Source organism: Hemiscyllium ocellatum, chromosome 6, assembly GCF_020745735.1.
Source record: "Hemiscyllium ocellatum isolate sHemOce1 chromosome 6, sHemOce1.pat.X.cur, whole genome shotgun sequence".
Classification (NCBI taxonomy): Eukaryota; Metazoa; Chordata; class Chondrichthyes; order Orectolobiformes; family Hemiscylliidae; genus Hemiscyllium; species Hemiscyllium ocellatum.
This window is the reverse complement of record NC_083406.1, coordinates 101,628,265-101,653,112: the sequence shown is the minus strand read 5'-3', so window position 1 is coordinate 101,653,112 and position 24,848 is coordinate 101,628,265. Positions and strand designations below refer to the sequence as shown.

General features: G+C 40.2%; 1 protein-coding gene across 5 annotated transcripts in view; it reads left to right on the top strand.

The window, feature by feature from the left end:
• Positions 1-24,848, top strand: part of fam168a (family with sequence similarity 168 member A) — a 111,377-nt gene that overhangs the window by 52,547 nt on the left and 33,982 nt on the right. For 3 of the 5 annotated variants that reach the window (XM_060826202.1, XM_060826203.1, XM_060826201.1), the window contains exons 3-4: positions 4,168-4,248; positions 17,852-17,977. In XM_060826202.1, coding sequence (XP_060682185.1) covers positions 4,168-4,248; positions 17,852-17,977 — 207 coding nt within the window. The remainder of the gene's footprint in view (positions 1-4,167; positions 4,249-17,851; positions 17,978-24,848) is intronic. The other 2 variants (XM_060826205.1, XM_060826204.1) reach the window with 1 other exon arrangement.

Sequence of the window (24,848 nt, the reverse complement as noted above, 5' to 3'; positions counted from 1 at the left end):
AAGTAGGGTCACCTGACCATGAAATGGGTTAAATCTGATTTCTCTCCACTGATGCTGTCAGACCTGCTGAGCTTTTCCAGTAACTTTTTTTCTGTCTGATTTTCAGCATCTTCATTTCTTGCAGTTTTTATGGCGTGATAAGGGATCCCTTGTTCCTGAGTAATGTTTTGAAAAGGGCTCAGCATTTCACCTTATTCCTTTTATTTTCAGACAATGGGTTCCTGCATATGAATATTTCTTACGGCAAGTATAAATGAATCATGTTATGAGTTTGACTGATTACACTAACAAACAATTTAAGATAATTAAATGCAACAATTGGGATAGCACTCCATCTTCGTGGTGCAGTGGTAAAATCCCTACCCCTGACTCTGAGGCCCTGGATTGACGTTCCACCTGCTCCAGAGGTGTGTAATAACATCTCTAGGTTGAGAAAAATATTTCAAAATACTGTTGGATCGCAACTCAGTAGACACTGTGATTTGGGTTTTGCGAGTGTGGAGTGGTTGAGTACTGCCTGTTCTCTGCCTTTTTCAAATAATTCTGTGTGACTGCTGTAAATGATCATAAAGATGGATAGATTTTTGATCTTAGGGAATCAAAGGATATGTGGAGCAGATAGAGAAGTAGAACTGAGACTGAAAGTTAGTTGTGATTGTATTGAATGATGATGCAAGCTCAAGGGACACAATAGATTATTTCTGCTTCCTTTTTTTATGGTTTTAGAGCAAGACTGAGTGAGAGAACCAATTTAAATTTCTTTATATTGTTGGAAATAAAGTATATTCAAAGAATCCACAGAAGGCCAGTTAGTCTGTTAGGTAAAGAATGCCTGGAGGCTTGACAATAAGCATTGCCATCTGGATACAATTCTATTTTGTTTATGCGCAAGAATTACAATTAAGCACTTGAGATTCCTAAAGAAATGACAGAATCATATCTAAATGGCTGCTTAAAAGCGAAGTATGATGTCACAAGAGCAGTTGGATAATTGCTGAGTATTTATCTCTTGTGTCTGAAGTACTGCTTATAAGCTTTGTATAATTAATATTTCTAAAACTTAATTGCGTTACTTAATAGATTTAACGGGATCTGGTTGTTTTCCTAAGACAAACAAAATGTTTCTAGTTTATACACAAGTAGAAGCAGGGGCAGAATTTCGGTTTGAAGATTTCTGATATTCTCAGGTCTGTGGTTTGCACATCCTACAAGGTGTTATAAATCCTAGCTGCTTTTGGCAGTCTGGATGATGGTATGTACAGGATGTATCTGTGACTGGAGCAACTCAAGCTCCAGGTTTTGAAGCTTGAGCAGAGCTGCGGGCACTACAATGCCTTCAAAGGGCTGAGAGGTTTGTGAATAGCACATTTCAGGATGTAGTCACTTAGTATCTTTGCAGGGTGGGCAGAGGGTGAATGGTCCTCTACAAAGAGGATAAAGAGGCCCTGGTAGGTAGAAATCAAATCTCTCAAGTGAGTCTTGCTTGCTGACTGCTGACTGTTTTTTGCCTTTGAAAAGTAGTGCAAGTGATAGTTCATACATAGAGACGAACCAGAGCCAAGGCTGTGGCACTATGGGTGGTGATACTGCTCCAGAGTGAAGGAAAAAGCTTGCCCTGCCAATTGATCAGATCATGGCTGATCTGCCCCAGGCCTCAACTCTTTCGTGCTAGCTCAGCATATATGTTAACTCCCTGATATTTCAAAAATCTACTTACCTTTAAGTACTTTCAGTGACCTAGCCTTCACGACTCTCTGGGGTAAGAAATTACCTCACATTTCAATTTTAACTGAATGTCCCTTATTCTTTAACTGTGTTCCCTAGTTTGAGATTTCCCCACTTGTGGCAATATCAACTAAACATCTACCCTGAAAATGTGTTGCTGGTCAAAGCACAGCAGGCCAGGCAGCATCTCAGGAATAGAGAATTCGACGTTTCGAGCATAAGCCCTTCATCAGGAATGAGAGAGAGTAGCCAAGCAGGCTAAGATAAAAGGTAGGGAGGAGGGACTTGGGGGAGGGGCGATGGAGGTGGGATAGGTGGAAGGAGGTCAAGGTGAGGGTGATAGGCCGGAGTGGGGTGGGGGCGGAGAGGTCAGGAAGAAGATTGCAGGTTAGGAGGGCGGTGCTGAGTTGAGGGAACCGACTGAGACAAGGTGGGGGGAGTGGAAATGAGGAAACTGGAGAAATCTGAATTCATACCTTGTGGTTGGAGGGTTCCCAGGCGGAAGATGAGGCGCTCCTCCTCCAGCTGTCGTGTTGTTATGTTCTGCCGGTGGAGGAGTCCACGGACCTGCATGTCCTCGGTGGAGTGGGAGGGAGAGTTAGTGTTGAGCCACGGGGTGGTTGGGTTGGTTGGTCCGGGCGTCCCTGAGGTGTTCTCTGAAGCGTTCCGCAAGTAAGCGGCCTGTCTCACCAATATAGAGGAGGCCACATCGGGTGCAGCGGATGCAATAGATGATGTGTGTGGAGGTACAGGTGAACTTGTGGCGGATATGGAAGGATCCCTTGGGGCCTTGGAGGGAAGTGAGTGTGGAGGTGTGGGCGCAAGTTTTACATTTCCTGCGGGTGCAGGGGAAGGTGCCGGGGGTGGAGGTTGGGTTGGTGGGGGGTGTGGATCTGACGAGGGAGTCACGAAGGGAGTGGTCCTTGCGGAACGCTGATAGGGGAGGGGAGGGAAATATATCCTTGGTGGTGGGGTCCGTTTGGAGGTGGCGGAAATGGCGGCGGATGATGCGTTGTATGCGGAGGTTGGTGGGGTGGTAGGTGAGAACCAGTGGGGTTCTGTCTTGGTGGCGGTTGGAGGAGCGGGGCTCAAGGGCGGAGGAGCGGGAAGTGGAGGAGATGCGGTGGAGGGCATCGTCGATCACGTCTGGGGGGAATCTGCGGTCCTTGAAGAAGGAGGCCATCTGGGCTGTGCGGTGTTGGAACTGGTCCTCCTGGGAGCAGATGCGGCGGAGACGAAGGAATTGGGAATATGGGATGGCGTTTTTGCAGGGGGCAGGGTGGGAGGAGGTGTAGTCCAGGTAGCTGTGGGAGTCAGTCGGTTTATAATAGATGTCTGTGTTGAGTCGGTCGCCCGAGATAGAGATGGAAAGGTCTAGGAAGGGGAGGGAGGAGTCTGAGACAGTCCAGGTGAATTTCAGGTCGGGATGGAAGGTGTTAGTAAAGTTGATGAACTGTTCAACCTCCTCGTGGGAGCACGAGGCAGCGCCGATACAGTCATCGATGTAGCGGAGGAAAAGGTGGGGGGTGGTGCCAGTGTAGTTGCGGAAGATGGACTGTTCCACATATCCTACGAAGAGGCAGGCATAGCTGGGGCCCATGCGGGTGCCCATGGCAACTCCTTTAGTTTGGAGGAAGTGGGAGGATTGAAAAGAGAAGTTATTCAGGGTGAGGACATCTGCCCTGTCTGTCAAGTCCAGTCAGAATCTTAAGTGTTTCATTGAGATCATTCATGATTCTTGTAAACTGTAAAGAATAAATGCCTGATCTGTTTAGTCATCCCTTGGATCCCCAGGACACAGCCTAGTAAATCTCTTTGAACAAACTCTAATGCCAGTCTATCATTTTTTTTAAATGCAGGAGAGTTATCAGGTTGTGGTCTGTGATGGAAAGTCTGATCTATAAGGAATGATTTAATTGTCTAGCCTGTTTCATGAGCAGTGAGGATCTGATAGGTGTATAAGATTGATGGATATGGATAGAGTGGACAAGAAGGCATTTTTCCATTTGTAGGGGAGTCACTAACTGGGGGCATAGATTTAAGCTAAGAAGTAGAAAGCTCAGACTTGAGAAATGTTCCCAGTGAGGGTAGTAGAAGTCTAGAACTTAGTGCCTGAAAGAGTGCTTGAGTCAGAAACACTTGTGACATTTCAAGAGTATTTAGGGATAGTTTATCAGCCCCATGTGAGTGGGGGGAGGGGGGTGAAGAAAGAAATGTAGAGCTTCCACTTACAGAAATACTGCGTGCACACTTCCGATAACGTGCATAAAGCTGATGTTAGAATGGCACAAGTCTGCAAATTTTTTTCAGGTAGAAAGTAACCTAATGCATGCTTAAGTGATGCATTGTATTTGATTGGAAAACAAAGACTTCCCCTTTTTGTCATTTTGTTTGTGTTAACTGTTAGTTGACTATCAGTTTTACTTTCGGTTTCCTTTCCAGGTTATCCAGCAGGTTATCCAACTACTGCTCCTGCCTATACTGCTAATATGTATGCTAGTGGCAGTCCTGGATATCCTCCAGGTAGGCTTTCACAGTTTATTTTGTTTGAGCTTAATGTATTTTAAAACTGATTCTTGTGAATTATAAATCTACATAATGAATTATAATTTCTTGACCACTTATTATTCAGCATATGCAGCTATTTCCGGTTTGACAAATTGATATTTGGGTTTTAAGTTGGATTCATACGATAAGAAACTAACAAAGATTTGGGATAGTTGGGGAAGTGGGAATCCTATGATTGCAAAACTGAGAAAAGAGGGAAAAAAATTTGTTTTTTAATATTGAAATTGCTGTAGCAAACATTCAGGAATAAATCAAACTTTGGATTCATTTATTGTAAATCTTTACCTTTTCAGTTCATTCAGAGAATACAATGGAAGTTAATGAAATAGGCAAACTAATTTTATCATTGTCCAAAAAAGAAAATTAGTTGTTCAAGCATGACATCTACATTTTATACTTTAGATGTGAGAGAACATTTCTACTGATGTGTAAAATGGACTGTCAAAGGAATTGCTTGCTGCTTGTTTTGTAACCTTCAACCCCAGTCTCCCTCATTAGTTTCCACATCTAAATCACATTTTCCTAGTACAAGTACAGACAATCTATATAGTGGCTCAAGCAGAAATGTTTTAGTAACTCTCATATGTGCTATGAAAACCATAAGCATTAGTCTCTTATTAATGGTTTAATTTCCCCATCTGACGTTAAGGGCCACAGTGACCAGTTTGAAAAATGTAGAAAGGTATGGGGTCTAGGAGGAATTGCCATGGGTTTCACAACATTGTAATATGATATCTGAATCCTATCAGATTGTCATTACAAGCACATTCATTTTATTGATATGAATTTATTCATATGTTAACCAAGGTTGAGTAGCATTTTGAGTTGCAAGCTTCTGGGTTTGAGTCCAACTCAGCATTACAGTCTAAGCTGACACTACTGCAGTACTGAAGGAGTGTTGGATTGACGGAGCTGCCATCCTTTAGATTAATGGTTACAATGTGACTATCTAACTGCAAGTACAAATGCAAAAGTTCTCATTGCAGTATTCAAAGCTGAGCAAGGATGAGGAAAGGAAAGCTATCTCAGGTGTCTTGGTTAATGCTTATTCATAAAAATAAGCAAATTCTGGTCACATTCACATGGCTGTTTGTGGTAATGTGCTGTGCACACTGGCTGCCACATCTACAACAGCGATTATGCCTCAAAAGTATTTGATTGGCTGTGCAGTGGTTTGAAATGTTCAGCGCTTGTGAAAAGCACAATACAAGTGCAAGTCTTCCTTTTCTTTCAAGACATTTGCAGTGCTCTTTATATCTTCATTTTAGGGATATGAGCCACGTGCTGGCAAATGGCATTAGATTAGTTTAGGATATTTGGTCAGCATGGATGAGTTGGACTGAAAGGTCTGTTTCCATGCTGTACGTCTCTATGACTCATTATTACCTTTTACCAACATAAAGAAAATTTACAGGAAGACACCGATCTTGAAACCAGGACCAAAATTGGCAGTGCAACTGAACATACTTGGTGGTGTTGCAATTCAGAACATCTGAACAGTTTGGTCATTATCGCATTCATTGAAGAAAGTGGTTCTTAAAATAGCAAATCATCCATTAGTAATTCATGTATCCTGAATAGATATGAAAATGCAAATTTAAATGATTGTGAATTGTTGGGAAAGGGACTTTATTGGTTCAATATCAAAACCTGATGCTTCCCAAAACCCCTGAAGAAGAGCTTGACAGCTATTTACAGGAAAAGAAATTTCACAGCAGAAATGAACAAAAACAGGAGAAATCTTAAGTTCAAGGGAATTGTTTATGAGAATTTGAGGAGTAAAGACTAATTATACCATCATATATGTCTGCTTTAGGCTTTAAGAACTACATGATTCTTGTACAGAGTCATAGAGATGTACAGTGCAGAAACAGACCGTACAGTCCAAATTATCCATCCTAACCAGATATCCTAAAATAATCTATTCCCATTTGCCAGCTCTAAGCCCATATCTCTGAACCCTTCCTATTCAAATACCTATCCAGACGCCTTTGAAATGTTATAATTGTTCTAGCCTCCACCACTACCTCCTGGCAGCTCATTCCATACCTGCACCACACTCTGTGTGAAAAAGTTGCTCCTTAGATCCTTTTTAAATCTTTCCCTACTCACCTTTAATCTGTACTCCAAGGTGTCTTTGCTCAGCAACGCTCCCCAGAATCTTACTATTAATTGTATAAGTCCTGCCCTGATTTGCCTTTCCGAAAAGAAGCACCTCACATTTATCTAAATTAAACTCTATCTGTCACTCCTTGACTCACTGGCCCATCTGATCAAGATGCCGTTGTATTCTGAGGCAATCTTTTTCACTGTCCACTGCACCTCCAATTCTGATGTCATCTACAAACTTACTAGCCATGCCTCCTATGTTTAACTCCAGATCATTTATATTAATGATGAAAAGCAGTGGACCCAGCACCAATCCTAGTGGCACACTGCTGATCACAGGCCTTCAGTCTGAAAAGCAATCCTCTACAACCACCTTCTGTCTTCTACTTTTGAGCCAATTCTGTGTCCAAATAGCTAGTTCTCCCTCTATTTCATGAGATCTAACATTGCAAATCAGTCTGTCATGAGGAACCTCTTCAAATTCCTTACTGAAGTCTATGTAGATCACGTCCACCACTCTGCTCTGGTTAACCCTCTTTGTTGCTTCAAAAAAAAACTCAATCAAGTTAGTGAGAGATGATTTCCTGTGCACAAAGTCATGTTGACTATCCTTAATCTGTCCTTGCCTTTCCAAATATGCGCAAATCCTGTCTCTTAGGATCCCTTCCAACAACTTGCCCACCACTGATGTCAGCCTCACCACTCTATAGTTCCCTGACTTTTCCATACCACCTTTCTAAATAGCGACACCATGTTAAGCCAACCTCCAGTTTTCCAGCACCTCGCTTGTGGCTGTCGACAATACAAGTATCTCAGTATGGGCCCCAACAATCACTTCACCAACTTCCCACAGAGTTCTAGGGTACACCTGATCCTGATCCGAGGTGCTGCATCTCCTCCTCTGTAATATAGATATTTTTCAAGATATCGCTATTTATTATGTTCCCATTTCTTGGTTTATACTATAATCCTCCAAAATGTTTTCCCTTCATTGGACTTGGTCAGATATAACAATATTGTAGTCTCAGTCCAGGTTACATTTTACCTCCAAACCGCGCACCATGCTGACTTGGAACTGCATTGCCATTATTTGAATAGTGATACGTCAACATCTTGGAACCTCTATCCTAACAGCATTGTGGGTGCCCTTTCACCCAAGGACTGCAGAGGCACTCATTTTATTTAGGGCAATTAGAGATGGGCAAAAAATGCTAGCAAGTGATGCCTATCATCGCATGAATGAATTTTATTTTAAAAAGTTAGACTTTTATTAAATATAAAATATTGATGCAATGTATCTCCCAGCTTCATGCTGCTAAGTAGAACCGCTTTATTATTGGCACTACCAAAACAATTTGTTCTTGCAGGATTGAAAAAAAACAACTGCGGATACTGTAAATCGGAAACAAAAACAAATTGCTGGGTAAGCGCAGCAGGTCTGGCAGCATCTGTGGAGAGAAATCAGATTCCTGTTTCGGGACCCTTCCTCAGAACTAATGGTAGCTAGGAAAATGTTGGTTATGTGCACAATGTAGGGTAGGGGGATAGGATAAGGAGTAAACAATAGGTATAGAGCCCAAAGAGAGAGAAGTATCATTGGACAACCAAAGGAGTCAGTAATGATCTGGCTCGAAGGGTGAAAAGCTGTTAATGGTTAATGGGGATAGTTGTTCACCCTCCGAGCCAGATCATTATCAACTCCTTTGTCGAACTGTTCTTTGCTCTCCTTGGACTCTTATCTCTACCTGTTGTTTGCTCTTTGCCACTCTCTTCTCCGCCTCCTGCATATGAGCCAACATTGTCTAGATTAGAGTGGTACTGGAAAAGCACAGCAGATCAGGCAGCATCCAAGGAGCAGGAAAATCGACGTTTCGGGCAAAAGCCCTTCATCAGGAATAGGTGGCAGGGTGCCTGTAGAGCCTGTGGGGTGAAAGTAGCATAGAATACACTAGGTGAATGGGGGTGAGGATGGAGGTGATAAGTCAGAGAGGAGGGTGGGAGAAGAAAGCAAAGAGTACAGTGGGTGAATGGGGGTGGGGATGAAGGTGATAGGTCAGAGAGAAGGGTGGAGTGGACAGGTGGAAAGGAAGATAGGCAGATAGGACTGGTCATGAGGGCAGTGCTGAGCTCGAAGGTTGGAGCTGGAGTGAGGTGGAGGAAGGGGAAATGAGGAAACTGGTGAAATCCACATTGATGCCATGGGGTTGAAGTGTTCCAACCTATAAACCAACATTTCTTAGCTACCATCAGTTCTGAGAAAAGGTTGCTGGACCTGAAACGTTAACTCTGATTTGCCACCGTAGATGCTGCCAGACCTGCTGAGTTTTTCCACTAATTTGTTTTTGTTCTGTCAGGAGTTAATGTCCTTGGAATTTCTACAAAATCCCTGATAGTACATAAATACATAAAGGTATTTTCTGATATGGGCCAATAATCCAAACTCGATTCTGGAGTATTCAGGTCCGCTGTCCCCCAAACTACCTTTTTGAAAAAGAATGTTCTATTTGCACATTGTGTGGTGGAATTTAGCACAGTTTTCTGTCTTGTTGCAGATTAGATTTGCAGTAATTGGGTTCCACGTGCAGACATAGTAATAATAATGTATGTAAGCTTCACTGCATCTGTCATGCTGTATGATTTTCATGTGGCAATTAAAGGTACATTCTGGTGTAGACTAAAGTACCGATATCTGGTGGCCTACAAAACTGCCCTAAATCTGATTACGTTCATTGTCTTTGTTTGAGTTTCTTTAAATTGTTAATTTTTTCTTTTGTGCTCTATAAGCTGAACAATGGATCTAGTGTTGACCATGAAATCAAACTCCTGTTAATGGAAAGTATATGAATGTAACTATCAGTTTTTGATAAAATAATGATATTAATCTGGGTCATTTCAATAGATGAAACAATTATGTAGTTATGATGTTAATGCACCTAAATAATCAAATGAAACACAATCACGTCCAAGTCAGTTAACAGATTAAGGGTATAATCAAATTACATATTCCAAATAGGTTTTGCAAGTATGATGTTTAAGAAGCTATTTTCTCTTCCAGTGATGCAGTTGGCTACGTGGACTGTTCTTTCAAATCCATTGTGAATTTGAATATAATCCAGTTTAATAGTTTGGAACTATTTTCAGCTATATGATTATAAGAATTTGGGCTGTCATTACCTATGTATGCTTACATGAACTCATTACCTCCAATCAGTTGGATTACTGATCCTTGATACTTTTTAAAATTCATTCATGGGGTAAGGGTGTCACTGGCTAGGCTAGCGCTTATTGCCCATCCCTAATTACCCAGAGTGTAGTTAACACTATTGATGAGTGTAGTCAACAGCATTGATGTGGATCTGGAGTCACATGTAGGCTAGACTAGGTAAGGAAAGCAGTTTCTTTTCAAAAGGATGTTAGTGAACCAGATACGTTTTTCTGCCAAATGACAATGTATTCATGGTCGTCATTAGAGTATTAATTCCAGATTTTCTGTATTGGATTCAAATTCCACCACCTGTCTTTACTTTGTCTGAGTGTCTGGATTAATTGTTCATTGATATGATTAGGTGGTTCCCCTCCCCTAAACTGACATTGATACTGTCCAGCGTTGATACTTTTTCTCAACGAGACACATTCTTCAAAAGAAATCTTGTAGAAGAGTGTTTTAATAATGTAAGTTTGCTCATTAATAATACTTGTGTTCTACTATTTACAGTATTAGGGGTATAGTTCCCATTCTCCTTTGTGAATGTCCATGCAATTAAAAGTAACTTTGTTTTGGAGATACATTGACAATTTGCGCCTTCTCCATAATATATGGTGATAACAAACGTATGAGTTGTTCTCACATTAATGGACTTCTGGTAAATATTGGCAAAAATCTGAGGTTGCCTAACCTTTTTTTGAAAGGAATATAATACATTTATGTTATTACAGCCATTGAAGTGCTTTGCAGTGAATTAAGTGCTTTTAAAGTGCAATTATTGTTGCAATTTTAGAAATATTAGTTGCTGAAAATGTGTTGCTGGAAAAGCGCAGCAGGTCAGGCAGCATCCAAGGAGCAGGAGAATCGACGTTTCGGGCATGAGCCCTTCTTCAGGAGGGCTGAAGAAGGGCTCATGCCCGAAACGTCGATTCTCCTGCTCCTTGGATGCTGCCTGACTTGCTGCGCTTTTCCAGCAACACATTTTCAGCTCTGATCTCCAGCATCTGCAGTCCTCACTTTCTCTTAGAAATATTAGTTGCCATTAAAAGGCCTGTTGTCTGTAAGTCTTTGAAATAAAGTATTACTTGAAGTAGTTTCTCTTCCAAGGGTCTATTGTTGGGCCCTCCTATTGTCAACGTGCTGCTTAAAGTGGTATCATCTAAAAGTACAGCATAGTTTACACAAATCACACTCTAGCTCATCGCTGTAACCTTCAACTCTTGTCATCACCTCTGCTTTAAGTAAATCATGAGACTATTTATGCGACATCCACTGTTGCAAATGTGTTGCTGGTCAAAGCACAGCAGGCCAGGCAGCATCTCAGGAATAGAGAATTCGACGTTTCGAGCATAAGCCCTTCATCACTGTTAACACCCACTGTTAACTGAGCAGAAATTGTCTGATATTTGCAAGACTGAACCATTGTTTTCATTCTCCACCCAAATCTTCTCTTCAACTACCAATTCCTATTTCACCTCTGCAGCATTGCCATCTTAATGCTGATTCAGTTCATCTACTACTGAATGCTTTTGTTTCCTTTGCAATCTATATAGTAACAGATCCCTAACTAATCTCCCACATTTGTACACGCTCCATAAATTTCAGGTGATCTGAAACTCGTGTCTTAATTCACACCAAGTCTCATTTATCTATCATCCCTGTGCTCACTGACCTACTGATCCTGGTCAAGCGAGATGTCTCTTCCAACAACAACAGTCTATATTTCTTTATCCACATCTCATGACAAATAAAAAGAAGCCGGTATTTGTATTACTTATTTAACATACAGAAGAGCCCCCAAGTCTCTCCAGAAAAGTACTATAAAACCAAATTACACCAAACCATATGCGGAGACTTGGGTCAGAAAATCAAAAGCTTGATGAGAGGCTTTAAGAAGTGTGTTAACGGAGGAAAATGAGTTAAAGGCACAGAAATATATCAGGAGAGAATCTTTCCCCATACTTGCAGCTGGGGAACATTCTTGTAAATCGCGTTTGTATGCTGTCTAGAGCAGTTGTTTACATCCTGTAATGTGGTGACCAGGTCTGTGTACACGACCAGCTGTTGCCTGATCAATGCCTCATCCCTGCTGTTGTGTTCAATATCTCATTCAATGAAGGAACGCATCCTATATGCGGCCTTTACCACTTTATCTAACAGGCACAGAGAATACAGCACAGAAACCGACCTTTCAATCCAACTTGTCCATGTCAACCAGATATTCTAAATTAATCTCGCCTCAATTACCAGCACTTGGCCCATATCCCACTAAACCCTTCCGATGCGTATACCTGTCCAGATGCCTTTGAAATTTGTAATTGTTCGAGCTTCTACCACTTCCTCTGGCAGCTCATTTCATACATGCACCACCCTCTGCGTGTATAGGTTGTCTCTTGGATGCCGTTTAAGTCGTTCCCCCCTCACCTTAAGCCTATGCCCTCTAGTTCTGGACTGCCCCCTTCCAGGGAACAGACTTGTCTATTTTATAAACTTCTATAAGGTCACCCCCCCCCCCCCCACCACCTCAGCCTCCGAAGTTCCAGGGAAAACAGCCCCAGCCTATTCAGCCTCTCCCTGCAGCACAAATCCTCCAACACTGGCAACATCCTTGTGAATCTTTTCTGAACCCTTTCAAGTTTTACAACCTCCTTTCGATAGGAGGGAAACCAAAATTGCACACAATATTGCAAAAGTAGCCTAACTAATGTCCTGTACAGCCGCAACATGACCTCCTAAGTCCTATGCTCTGACCAATAAAGAAAACCATCCTTCACTATCCTATCTAGCTGCAACTCCGCTTTCAAGGATCTGTGAACCTGCACTTGGTTCATCAACACTCCCAGGACATTCAAGTATATGCGTTCTGCCCTGATTTGCCTTTCTTTTATCCAAATTAAACTCCATCTGCCACTTCTCGCCCATTGGCCCATCTGATCAAAATGCCATTGTACTTTGAAGTAACCTCCTTCACTGTCTACTACACCTCCAATTTTGGTGTTATCTGCAAAGTCACTAACTATACCTGCTATGTTCACACCCAAATCATTTATATAAATGCAGTAGACCCAGCACCAATCCTTGTGGCAACTGCTGGTCACAGGCCTCAGATGCTCTGTCTTCTACCTTTGAGCCAGTTCAGTATCCAAAAGGCTCGTTGAATCTAATCTTGCTAACTAGTCTACCATGAGGAACCTTGTCCAATGCCTTGCTGAAGTACATATAGATCATGTCCACCACGCTGCCCTGTTCAATCATCTTTGTTACTTCAAAAAACTCAATCAAGTTAATGTGACATGATTTCTCACACAAAGCCATGTTGACTATCCCTAATCAGTCCTTGCCTTTCCAAATACATGTAAATTCTGTGTCTCGGGATTCCTTCTAACAACTTGCCCACCACCGACGTTAGGCTCACCGGTCTATAGTTCGCTGGCTTTTCCTCACCACCTTCCTCAAATAGTGGTACCACATTAGCCAACCTCCAGTGTTCCGACACCTGACATATGACTATCAATGATACAAATATCTCAGCAAGGGGCCCAGCAATCACTTCCCTAGCTTCCCAGAGAGTTCTGGGATACACCTGATCAAATCCTGGGGATTTGTTCACTTTTATGTGTTTTAAGACATCCAGCACCACCACCTTTATAATTTGGGTATTATTCCAGATGCTTTCTATTTCCCCCCCATTCTATATCGTCCATGTCCTTCTCCACAGTAAACACTGATGCAAAATACTTGTTATTATCTCTTGCAGCTCCACAGATGGGCCCTATTTGCTTCTTAGTTATCCTTTTGTCCTTAATGTATTTATAAAATCCTTTGGATTCTTCTTAACCCTATTTGTCAAAGCTATCTCACGTCCTCTTTTTTTTTGTCCCCCTGATTTCCTTAAGTCTACTCCTACTGCCTTTATACTTTTCTAGGAATCACTCAATCTCTGCTATTTATACCTAACATATGCTTCCTTTTTCTTGACCAAAATCTCAATTTCTCTAGTCATTCCACATTCCCTACACCTGCCAGCCTTGCCTTTCACCCCAACAGGAACATACTGCCTCTGGACTCTCATTGTCTCATTTATGAATGAATCCTATTTTCCAGGCATCCCTTTAGCAACAAGCATTCACCCGCAATCAACTTTTGAAAGTTTTTGCCTAAACCATCAAAATTGGCCTTCCTCCAATTTAGAGCTTTAACTTTTAGATCTGATCTAACCTTTTGCATCACTGTTTACAACTAATAGAATTATGGTCGCTTGTCCCAAAGTGCTCTCCCACTGGCACCTCGGTAGCTTGTCCTGCCTTATTTCCCAAGAGTGAGTCATGTTTTGCACATTCTTTAGTAGGTACATCCACATAGTGAATCAAAAAGTTTTCTTGTCCACACTTAACAAATTCTTCTCCATCCATGCCTTTAATAGTATGGCAATCCCAGTCTACGTTTGAAAGTTAAAATCCCCTATCATAACCACCCTATGATTCTGACGGATAATTGAGATTGCCTTACAAATTTGTTTCTCAATTTCTTGCTTACTGTTGGGGTCTGGATACAATCCCAATAAGATGATCATCCCTTTCCTATACGTCAGTTCCACCCAAGTAACCTCCCTTGGCATATTCCTAGGAATATCCTCCTGACATACTGCTATAATGTTATCCCCAATCAAAAGTGCCACCACTCCCCCCTCTATCTTTCCTATAGCATTTGTATTCTGGAACATTAAGCTGCCATTCCTATCCCTTCCTGAGCCTTGTCTCTAATTGCTATGATAACCCAGTCCCGTGTTCCTAACCATGCCCTAAAATCATCTGCTTTCCTGGTAGACCTCTTGCATTGAAATATATGCTGTTTAATTTATCAGTACTACTTTGTTCTCTGCTTTGTTCCTGCCTGTCCTGATTGTTTTGACTTGCTCCTTTTTCCAACTGTACAAGTCTCAGACTGATCTCTTTCCTCACTATCTCCCTGGATCCCACCCCCAACCTTACTAGTTTAAATCCTCCCAAGCAGCACTAGCAAATCTCCCTGCCAGTATATTCATCCCCTTCCAATTCAGATGCAATCCATCCTTCTTACCAGCTCACTGCTACCCCAGAAGAGATTCCAATGATTTAAAAATGTGAACCCTTCTTCCCTGTAGCAGCTTCTCAACCACGCATTCATCTGCTCTATCCTCCTGTTCCTACCCTCACTAGCTCTTTGCACTGGTGTAATCCAGATATTACTACCCTGGAAGACCTCCTTTTTAAATTCCTGCCTAATTTCATGTCTTCTTTCAAAATCTCATCATTGTCCCTTCCTATATCATTAGTTCCAATGTATACAATGACCTCCTGCTGATCCTTCTCTACTTTGAGAATATGCTGCATTCCGTCTGAGATATCCTTAATCTTGGCACCAGGGAGACAACACACCATTGTCATTTCTTGCTATTGGGCACAGAAACATCTGTCTGTGCCTCTGACTATAGAGTACACTATCACAAATGATAGCTTGGAACCTGATGTACCCTTTTTTTACACTAAAGCCAGTCTTGACACCAGAAATTGTTATTTGTGCTACAGTCTACTGAGAATCCCATCAGCCCCTACGTTTTTCAAGACAGCGTTCTTTTTTGAGATGGGGATGGTCACCGGAGAGTCCTGCACTACCTGCCTTCCTCTCCTACCTTTCCTGGAGGTAACCCATGTACGGGATTGTACCTGCGGTTTTTCTCCCTTTCTATAACTACCATCCATCATGTCCCCTAGTTCCTGTAAATTCCTCATTGCCTCTAACTGGCACTCCGACAGATCCATGTGATCTGATAGCCTTCACAACCAAACACAGTGCAGATACGGTGCTCTGTGGCATGGTAGCTCAGTGGTTAGTACTGCTGCCTCACAGCACCAGGATCCCAGGTTCAATTCCAGCCTCAGGCGACTGTCAGTGTGGAGCTTGCACGTTCTCCCGGTGTCTGCCTGAGTTTCCTCCGGGTGCTCAGGTTTCCTCCCACAGTCCAAAGATTTGCGGGTCAGGTGAATTGGCCATGCTGAATTGCCCATAGTGTTAGGTGCATTAGACAGAGAAAAATGGATCTGGGTGGGTTACTCTTCGGAGAGTCGGTGTGGACTGATTGGGCCGAAGGGCCTGTTTCAGTACTGTAGGGAATCTAATCTAATCTAATCATAATCGGCAGTAACATGGAAACTCACTCTCTAATATCCCACATCTGACAGGAAGAACACATCACTCTACTAAAGGCCATCTCTGCACCTCAGCAATCTATAGACCCAGAAAATAGCATAGTCTTACTGTTCTAAAAAAATACAGCTCCAGGCTAACTTAGTACTTATGTTTTACATTTTTAAAATTTAATCAAGGGACAGATCTTAATGAAACATACAATCAAAAAAGAACACACTATACTCACTATTATAGATTTACAAAGGAAGATTAAGGAAGGTTACAATTAAAAACTACGCGTTTGGCTTCTCGTATGCTATGAGTTGTCCCACCACTGGTTCCTGTAAGGTCAGCTGTTAATTTCACTGTTTATTAATTTTTCCTAGATGCACTCTGATGTCCAGCAAAACTTGAACTCAAATAGCAAAGGTGCTAGCTGTGCTGTTTCACTGCTGTGTCAAACAGTGTAGGTTTCTTTCTAGTTTGATTCATTGACTGTGAGGCCTCTGCCTTTGTCATTCTTTCTCCTTTTTAAAGTGCCATTTTATTTTTTCCTCCAAAGTTCCAAAAGAATGCACCAGCTTATAAACAGTAATTACTGTTCCTGGAATTCAAGGAAATCCACTCCAACACCTAAAATACCTCCATAAAGGAGCAGTTCTTACAGTTGGAATTTTTTCCCATCCTCTATCTACAGGGACCTATGAGCATATACTCCAAGATCTTTCACTTTTTCTCTACCCCTCTCAATATTCTCCCTTTTTTTGTATATTCCTTGCTTTATTTGCCATCCCAAAATGCATAACACCCCACAAAAGTTGGCATCATCTGAACCACTGCAGTGGAAACAAAAACTTGGAGAATGGAATGGTGTCATTACCGGTAGCAGGGTGTCCAGCTAGGGGTTTGTAGTGGATATTGGTGGCTAGCCTATCCCAAGAAATACAAACCAATGTCAAGGAAGGGAGGAGTCAATGGATCAGATGAAGATGAGAGTAGAGTGGAAATTGGAAGCAAAATTGTTAAGTTTTTTAATTCCAAACAATGGAGGGAAGCAGCACAATGATGTCATTGATATACTGGAGAAAAAGTAGGGATGGGCCAGAGTAGAATTGAAACAAGGAATGCTCTATTTGCCCCACAAAGATACAGGCATGACTGGGCCTATACTGGTAACCACAGCCACACTTCTGATTTGAAGAAAGTGAAAGGCATTAAAGGAGAAGTTGTTCAAAGTGAGGATGAGTTCAGTCAGACAGGGAAGTGTGGTTCAGGCCGCCTTCGCAAGAAGTGGAGAACCCTGACACCTGGAATGATGTGTAAAGGGATTGCATGCCCACAGTGAAGAGGTGATGTCTGGTGCTAATGAACTGGACAAGGGAATTGAAAAAAATTGAACCACACTTTGTCCATGGATGCTACTATACCTGCTAAGTTTCTCCAGCAATTTCTGTTATTTCACACTTCCAAAATTTGCAATTCTTTGCTTTCATCTGGCTGACCAGATGCTTCTGCATCAGTGTCAGAACATATTTGTTTCCTTTAGTACAGTCATATTCTACTTGACTAACATTTTAAATATTGCCTTCCAGTGAGTGCTTGAGGACTTAAGGCCTTTCTATAGAGATAATTGGAACCATTTTAGCCTTTACTAACACATTGCATAAATTTAAACCAAAAAAATCCAAATTTCTTGTGGATGTCAAATTTTAGGTTTTAATTGGTTGAATTAAATAATAGTGAGAAGTTGTTTCATTGACACCTGGAGATAATTTGTATGTATATGTTGTATACTCATCCTGTTAAAGAAGAAATATGGGATATTTGAGGTAGGAAGTGCTCTTTTCCTACTTAAGTTGTTTATAGTATACACTTGCAGTAGAACTGTTTGAGAGCTTTGGGCAGTAATAAAAATGACTTCATGACAGAGGGCTGCAAGGAAAAATAGCACCGCTAACCTCTTACTGATGAAAATTGTTTGCTGGGGATGTTAATCTAAGTCTTCATAAATCATTGCACTGTTAAAAATGTTGAGAACAGTTTGTTTTGTAACACCCTTTTTTGTCTCTGTGCAAGCTTTATTCATGATGAGGCAGAGCTGGCCACAGACATCAACTTCTGGTGCCTCTGAGGGTACTTATGACCTCCCAGTCGATGCTGGCACTGAGAGCAGAACTTTCCAAGCTTCTTCTGCATCATTCAGTAAATAAACACATTTTTCCCTTTTATACTGTAGAACTTGATTGAACTGATTCATTTTGTGAAGTGCAATGTGCAGAAGAGTCCTGGGGAATGATGGGTCAGCTATTTAAGTTTTGACTTCTGTTAGTTTTTTTTCTGGCACCACTTAAAAGTCTTGTTTAAATTTGGGTTGGCAAAAGTAAGTTGTGGATGTCGTCTTTTGAAGGTAGAAAGTCACTTTTCTGTAGAGTATATATAAAGGTAGGGTGCACTAATGATAAATTGGATGCTGAAACAAGTTAGTATTAGTAATGGATAATTGTCAAATTCATAATGTTTTATATTTCCTTAAAAAAAACTTGATGTTACAAAATAAAGGTTAAAACAAACTTCATTTTATATTCACAAGCTCATCAAAATACTTGAATTTAGTTTGTGCAAATACTTGAGATGAGAGAGTAGTCAAATTCAAAAAACTACTGTTAAAAACCATAGAGGATAAATAATTCTGCATCCCTGCAAGCTTTCCAAGGTGAAGATCATGCCCAACTTCAGTTAGACCATGTCTCTTCTGCACATGTTAAAGATGGTAATTTGTGTACACATTGTTTAAATACAACCTTGAGGGTGAAAATGACTAATAATCTCAAACTACTTTCTGTGCTGCGATATGCCTAACTGCAAATAGAATCATTGCTTTTGAAGTAAACCTGGGGTAGAAAACTCAATTCAAGTCATTTTATTCTTTACCAAACTGAATTTTGTATTTTGCATCAAATTTTATATTTATTATGTAAAATATATCAAATCACTTTACAGTTGTTACCATATTAATTGTAGAAAAGTTCTTATGGGGTTGGAAAATGAGAACTTCTGAAAAAGTACTGCAGCTCTGGCAGCAATGTACCATCACAGTCCACAATTGCTTAAAAAAGTTAGACTTGTTGACTCAATCCGTTTTGAATGAAGATCATAGCTTACTCTGATTTATTCTCTTAACTTTCTTAATCATAACTCCCAGTCTGTGACCAAGCAAACACCTTGTTTTCTGCAAACTAGCCCAGTACTTGTTTGCTTTTATGCTCCAGTATACTACTGAGACCTCAGCCAAATTTACCTAAATTCCTAATCACCAGCAATCTTAGAATTCTTTCTTTTCACCAGTTTTGAGAAAGAAGTAACAGGAAGAAGGATAAATTGCTGTGCAGTGCTAACAAAACTGTGACTTTAAAAGTAAATCCCCGATCAGTTTGCATTCTTGAGTCATCAAAGGAAGAGCTGCTGTCCAGTATAATTACAAACTTGTAATACAGTTTTCACTGAAATGTGATATTCATAAAGAATAGGCCCAGACTAATATGTTCGCAATTGAATCTGAGTTTATACCTTAGCAACATTGGGACTGCATATGTTCTGAAATGAGAATTATGGTAATATCTTCATTATAATGCTCCCCTCCACCCAAACTTGGATTTTAAATCTTTTGCCTGGTAAGAAATACTTGTATTGTTTATCATCTTCACTGTATTTTTCCCCTTTCCTACCCCTGTCTTCCCTACCTCAAAAGACTCCTCCCCATTTCATGTTGAAACAGCTCCACTGAACATAGTTGGTGAGCAGTCCACAGGAACTCCTCAGTATCAGGACACATCTGGAGGAGCTCTCTCCCTATTACTTATGAAGAGTTTTTACAGTGTGAACACATTCGAAATATGGAAAACTTCCAGTTTGAAGGGTCTATTTTTCTAATTTCTTTTCAGAATACCTAGCTGGAGAAAACAATTTATAATGTGTCTGACCTAAATTCCATTTTCCCTAATATACTGAAAATTGGGCAGGACCAAATATTTTAAAATGATTGTAGATTATATTTGTGGACAGGTTGTACTGTACGCATGACTTTTTCCAAAAGGCTGGCCACGTCCAATTTCTCTACGTGAAGCAGGTAAGTCCTTTTTAAGAGGCAAGGCAATTTGCATTACCTAGTTAGTTGGGGTATGAATGTGTGTATGCATGCGAGAGAGTTTGGATATTTTCAATATAAGTTAGCAGAATAGATGCTGAATTATATTCAGCCAGGGGAGTATAGTGAAATTGAACCCAGTGTACAAGTTATGTGCTGGGTGCAATACTCTGAGAAAAGATTGCATTCAAGCAGATTTATTGTAGGAAATATGAATTATGAATGGAAATATAAAATAATGTAAAATATAAAGTATATATGTATGCTATAGAAGTTTGCAAATTCTAGTGCACTTGTGAAAAATTAGAATTAATTTTGACCTGGTAATTTTGGAACAGCAGAAATGAGGAAAGTTCCTGGTGCATCTGATCTAGGGCTGTTAATTGCTGATATGCAGCAACAGGAGATAGCTTAAAACTGCAGTAAACTGATTTCTGAGCTAAAGGTGAAAAATCTCTTTTCCCAAAATTGAGTACAATTTTTCCAATCACCCATATTGTGATGGTAATTTGTAATGCAGGATTTCACAACTAGGTCTCCAGTAAATCATTAGGTTGAACTGTAATTAACAACCTTGCTAGTACTGGATGCCAATCTTAAATGCTTTTTAGCTCAGTTCATCCTGGGAGCACGGAGATATTTTGAGTACCAAAATCATCACCAGAACTGATGGGATCAAAACCCATTTATATGTAATGGTAACAAATTATTTTTGTGGACTTTTATGGTTGAAAACTCAACAGCATATCTGCATGGTAGGCAGTTAGAACAAATCTTCCTTGAAGAGGGTGTTATATTGTTTTCCCCAATATTATTTGAAGATGGGATGAAATCCTTTGAATTAAAATTGCTTCATCACTCGAGTGATATTTCGTTTGGGGACCAACTTACAATCTAGAGTCTCTTTTGACCCTGCTATTATTCTCCATTAGCATTTTTGTCTCTTCAGGTTTCCCTTGACCACAACTTCAAGCAGTGCTAGACCCTCAGTCTGCTTTCAAGCATCTATTAATTGGGCTTGTAACGAACAGCTGATTGATGCAATTTTCCTTTTTGTCCGGGGTGGGGGAGGGAGAGGAAAGATTGTGGGGAGAGAAATGTCTGTTTTTTGCCACATTTGACAGATGCATAACTCCTCAGGTCAGCGTCCTATGTTTTTGAAATTTTGATATTCTGTATAATTTTTGTGTAAACGTTTTGACCATTTTTGCACACAATAAGTAGTTTGAGATGTATGTCATTAAGGGTAATTGCACACCTTTTAGCATGAAGATATATAGTTTCAAAACTATGCCTGCATAACTAAACATAGAATTATCTTGCCGAAAATATACCCAAGCTTTCCAACGTAAAGGATTCGTAATCAAACAGGTGCATAATCCCAACCGATGATAATACTGAACAAGTCAGATTTCAACATAAAACTTGGCTTGATATACCATAGTTTTGTTGAATTTTGATTACCACAGTGGTCATTCCCTGAGCATATTCAAAAGAGACTTTAAAATGTACTTTTATAAAAGAAAATTAAAGTTTATTACACAAAAAAACTATTGTACACTAACTATTTGAAATGGTCTCACTGTAAGTATCATAAATGAAATAACAACTCTTTAATCCTCAACAATAGCTATACAGGCACTCACATCTAAGTGAAGGGTCACCTGTTCCACTTGGCTCCTTATTCAATGGGTGTGGCTGTTCTTGGTTTCCATCTGGCAAAACTCTGACTTTACTTGCTAGTTTCTGGAATGAATGTCTCTTCATGAGACCCTTAAACAATTTGCTAACTTAGCTCACTAATTTCTTAACATTTCTAATTCTTCAAACTCTCTTCCTCAGACTTCCATTTCTGGAGCTTTCTCTCATTGACATTAAACCACACAGGATTTTTCAGCCAAACTATACTGGGGACTGTTATGATAACAGCAGTTTTGTAGTCACACATCTGTTCTCTCTAACAGAAATCTACACACTGTCTATCTTTCTGGATCGTTCTCCTTTTTGAAAAGGAAGGCGTATTTCTGCTTTTATCTCTGTCTCCATCTCCCTGTGCCATAAGTTCCTTGTTTGTAGGCAGCAGCCCAATATTTTTCTCTTCATAATATTTTTCTTAAGGAAAGAATGGTTCATGTTAGGAGCGTTTTTTTAAAAAAAACAAAAACCTTGTTTAAATGTATGGAAATATATTGCCAGATATGCCGGCACCACTGTCAAAAATCGAAAATTAAACTGAGTCCTTCCCTCCTCAACTGTCAATATAAAAATACGAATCAAACTTAATTATATGTGGCTTTGTCCAAGTTAGAACCCAAATTTCCAAATAATAATATATCATGAACCTTCTTCACCTCTCCCTACCAGAAGCAAATGTAAAGATATCTTTAAAATGCAGATTCTTTTCCCTACAATTTTCTTATGCCATAAACCTATTGGCACAGGTTTTACTTTGACTATAATAATATTTATCTTTTTGGAGTTGCTGGTGTTGGACTGGAGTGTACAAAGTTTAAAAATCACACAACACCAGGTTATAATCCAGCCGGTTTAATTGGAAGCACTAGCTTTCTGTAAGACACAGAATTTATAGCAAATATCGTGTACAATCATGTACTCCACAACCACCTGATGAAGGAGCAGCACTCCAAAAGCTAGTGCTTCCAATTAAACCAGTTGGACAACAACCTAGTTGTGTGATTTTTCAATATTCATTGTAATACACAAGGATTTTCCATAAGACACATTTTCTACCCAAGTCCTTTTGATCAATATTTGTTTTAGAATCCTAGAATCCCTTCACTTTAGAAGCGGGCCATTCCGTCTACCGAGTCCACACAACCTTCCCAAGAGCATCTCACCCAGACCCAGCATCTATTTTCTCCCTTCAACCCAGCATTTCCTATGACTAATCCACTTAGCCTGCAAATCCCTGGATACAATGTGCAATTTAGCATAGCCACTTCATCTAGCCTGCACATTTTGGACTGTGGGACGAAACCCATGGAGAGTCGGGGAGAATTTGCAAGCTCCACACACAATCACCCGGAAGCAGGAATCGAACCCAGGTTCCTGGTGCTGTATGGCAGCAGTGCTAACCACTGAGCCACAAGTGAAACAAAGATCTGCAGATGTCATAGAATCCTTAAAGTGTGGAAGCATCAATTCGACCCAAGTCCACATCGACCCTCAAAGAGCGTCCCACCCACTCTCTGTAACCCTGCATTCCCCATGGCCAATCTACCTAGCCTGCACTATGGGCAATTTTAGCATGGCCAATCCATGAGGAAACCCAAACAGATCTGGGAGAATGTGCAACCTTCACACAGACTGCTGCCCAAGGCTGGAATTGAAGCCAGATCCCTGGTGCTGCTAGACAGCAGTGCTAACCACCTGAGCCACTGTGCTTTGACTAACAAAAACAAAGATTGCTAGAAAAGTTCAGATTGAGCAGCATCTGTGGAGAGAAAGCAGAGTTAATGCTTCAGGTCCAGGGACCCTGCTTCAGAACTTGAAAATTCTGAAGAAGGATCACCAGACCCTGAAATTCTAACTCTGCTTTTTCTCCACAGTTATTGCTGCTAACCTGCTGAATTTTCCAACAATCTTTGTATTTCTGATTTCCAGCATTCAGGCGTTGTCTTTTTGTCTATCATATTTCCCATCATGTGATTTTAAAACTATATGGTTGTAGTATTGCACATTTATGAAACAATCTCAAACTCCTGGACTCTTTCAACAAAAGTAAGAAGCTTGTGATCCGTACAAACAGCAGTTTGCAAAATTGTTTAGATGTGTAGAATTCAAAATATTGTAGATACACTGCATCAAACCAACAGTCACTTGAAATACTTATTGTAATATTGTGCTGATATAACTGGTCTGGTAGTTTGCGCAACTTTCAGTTTGTCAAAAGCATTGACATTTTTCGGTCCATTCATATTTCTTGCCTTTAACAAACTTATCAAAGGACCCACTGTATGCTGAAATTTGGAATGAGCATATTTCTTAACTCTTCGTTTTGTGTCAGGCACAGGAATGCCAAGAGTCCTTATTTTTGCTTCTTGATATGCTATTTTACCTTACCCCATAGTGTAGCCCAAATAATTTGCTTTTGCTTTAGCAAATTCACAACCAAGTGAATGACCAAATTGACTCTTTGCAATTAATCAAATAATTTGTTCAAGTGTTGTAAATGTACTTCCCAGGTTTTGCTGAATGCAGTTAAGTCATTATGTAGATAACTAGTTGCATAATCCTTTGATCTGTATGGCTAAATATTGATAAGTTGCTGGTATATTTTTTATTCCAAATACCATGACATTACCTTGAGAAAGTACATTCCATGATACAAAAGCTAATATTGCTTTGGGTCTATTAGTCAGTGGAATTTGCCATTATCTTTTTCACATTTTTGTAATGAATTGTGACCGAGTTTCATTTTTCTGGGAGATTGTGTAATATTCAGTCTAACTTCTCTTCTACATTATCCAACTTAATTACTGAAGGGTTGATATTTGAATTTTAAATTTCCAATTCATTCTACAATTCTGATTTTTATTTCACTCCATTTCTTTCACAACTGTAAAATATACTTTGGTTTCAGGTATCATTCTTATCAGGCTTTTGCTTTAACATATTAACATGACACACTGAATTTATTTTTCCCCCAGCTTCAGTCAGGATGCTCACTACATTGAGTTTTTGTTTACTTTGATACGATCCAGTGAACCTTGCTTTTAAGGGGTCCCCAGAGACAGAAAAGCTAATAATCTCTAACAATAAAATTCCAAGGTTTAGCCTCATCAAGGTAAACAGTTCCAGCTGCTTCAGAGGTGTGTAATAACTTCCCTGAACAGGTTAACTAGAAAACATAAGAGGAAGTTCTTTGTCAGTAGGAAGTATGAACTTCTGGATAAGGAAGGAGGCCAG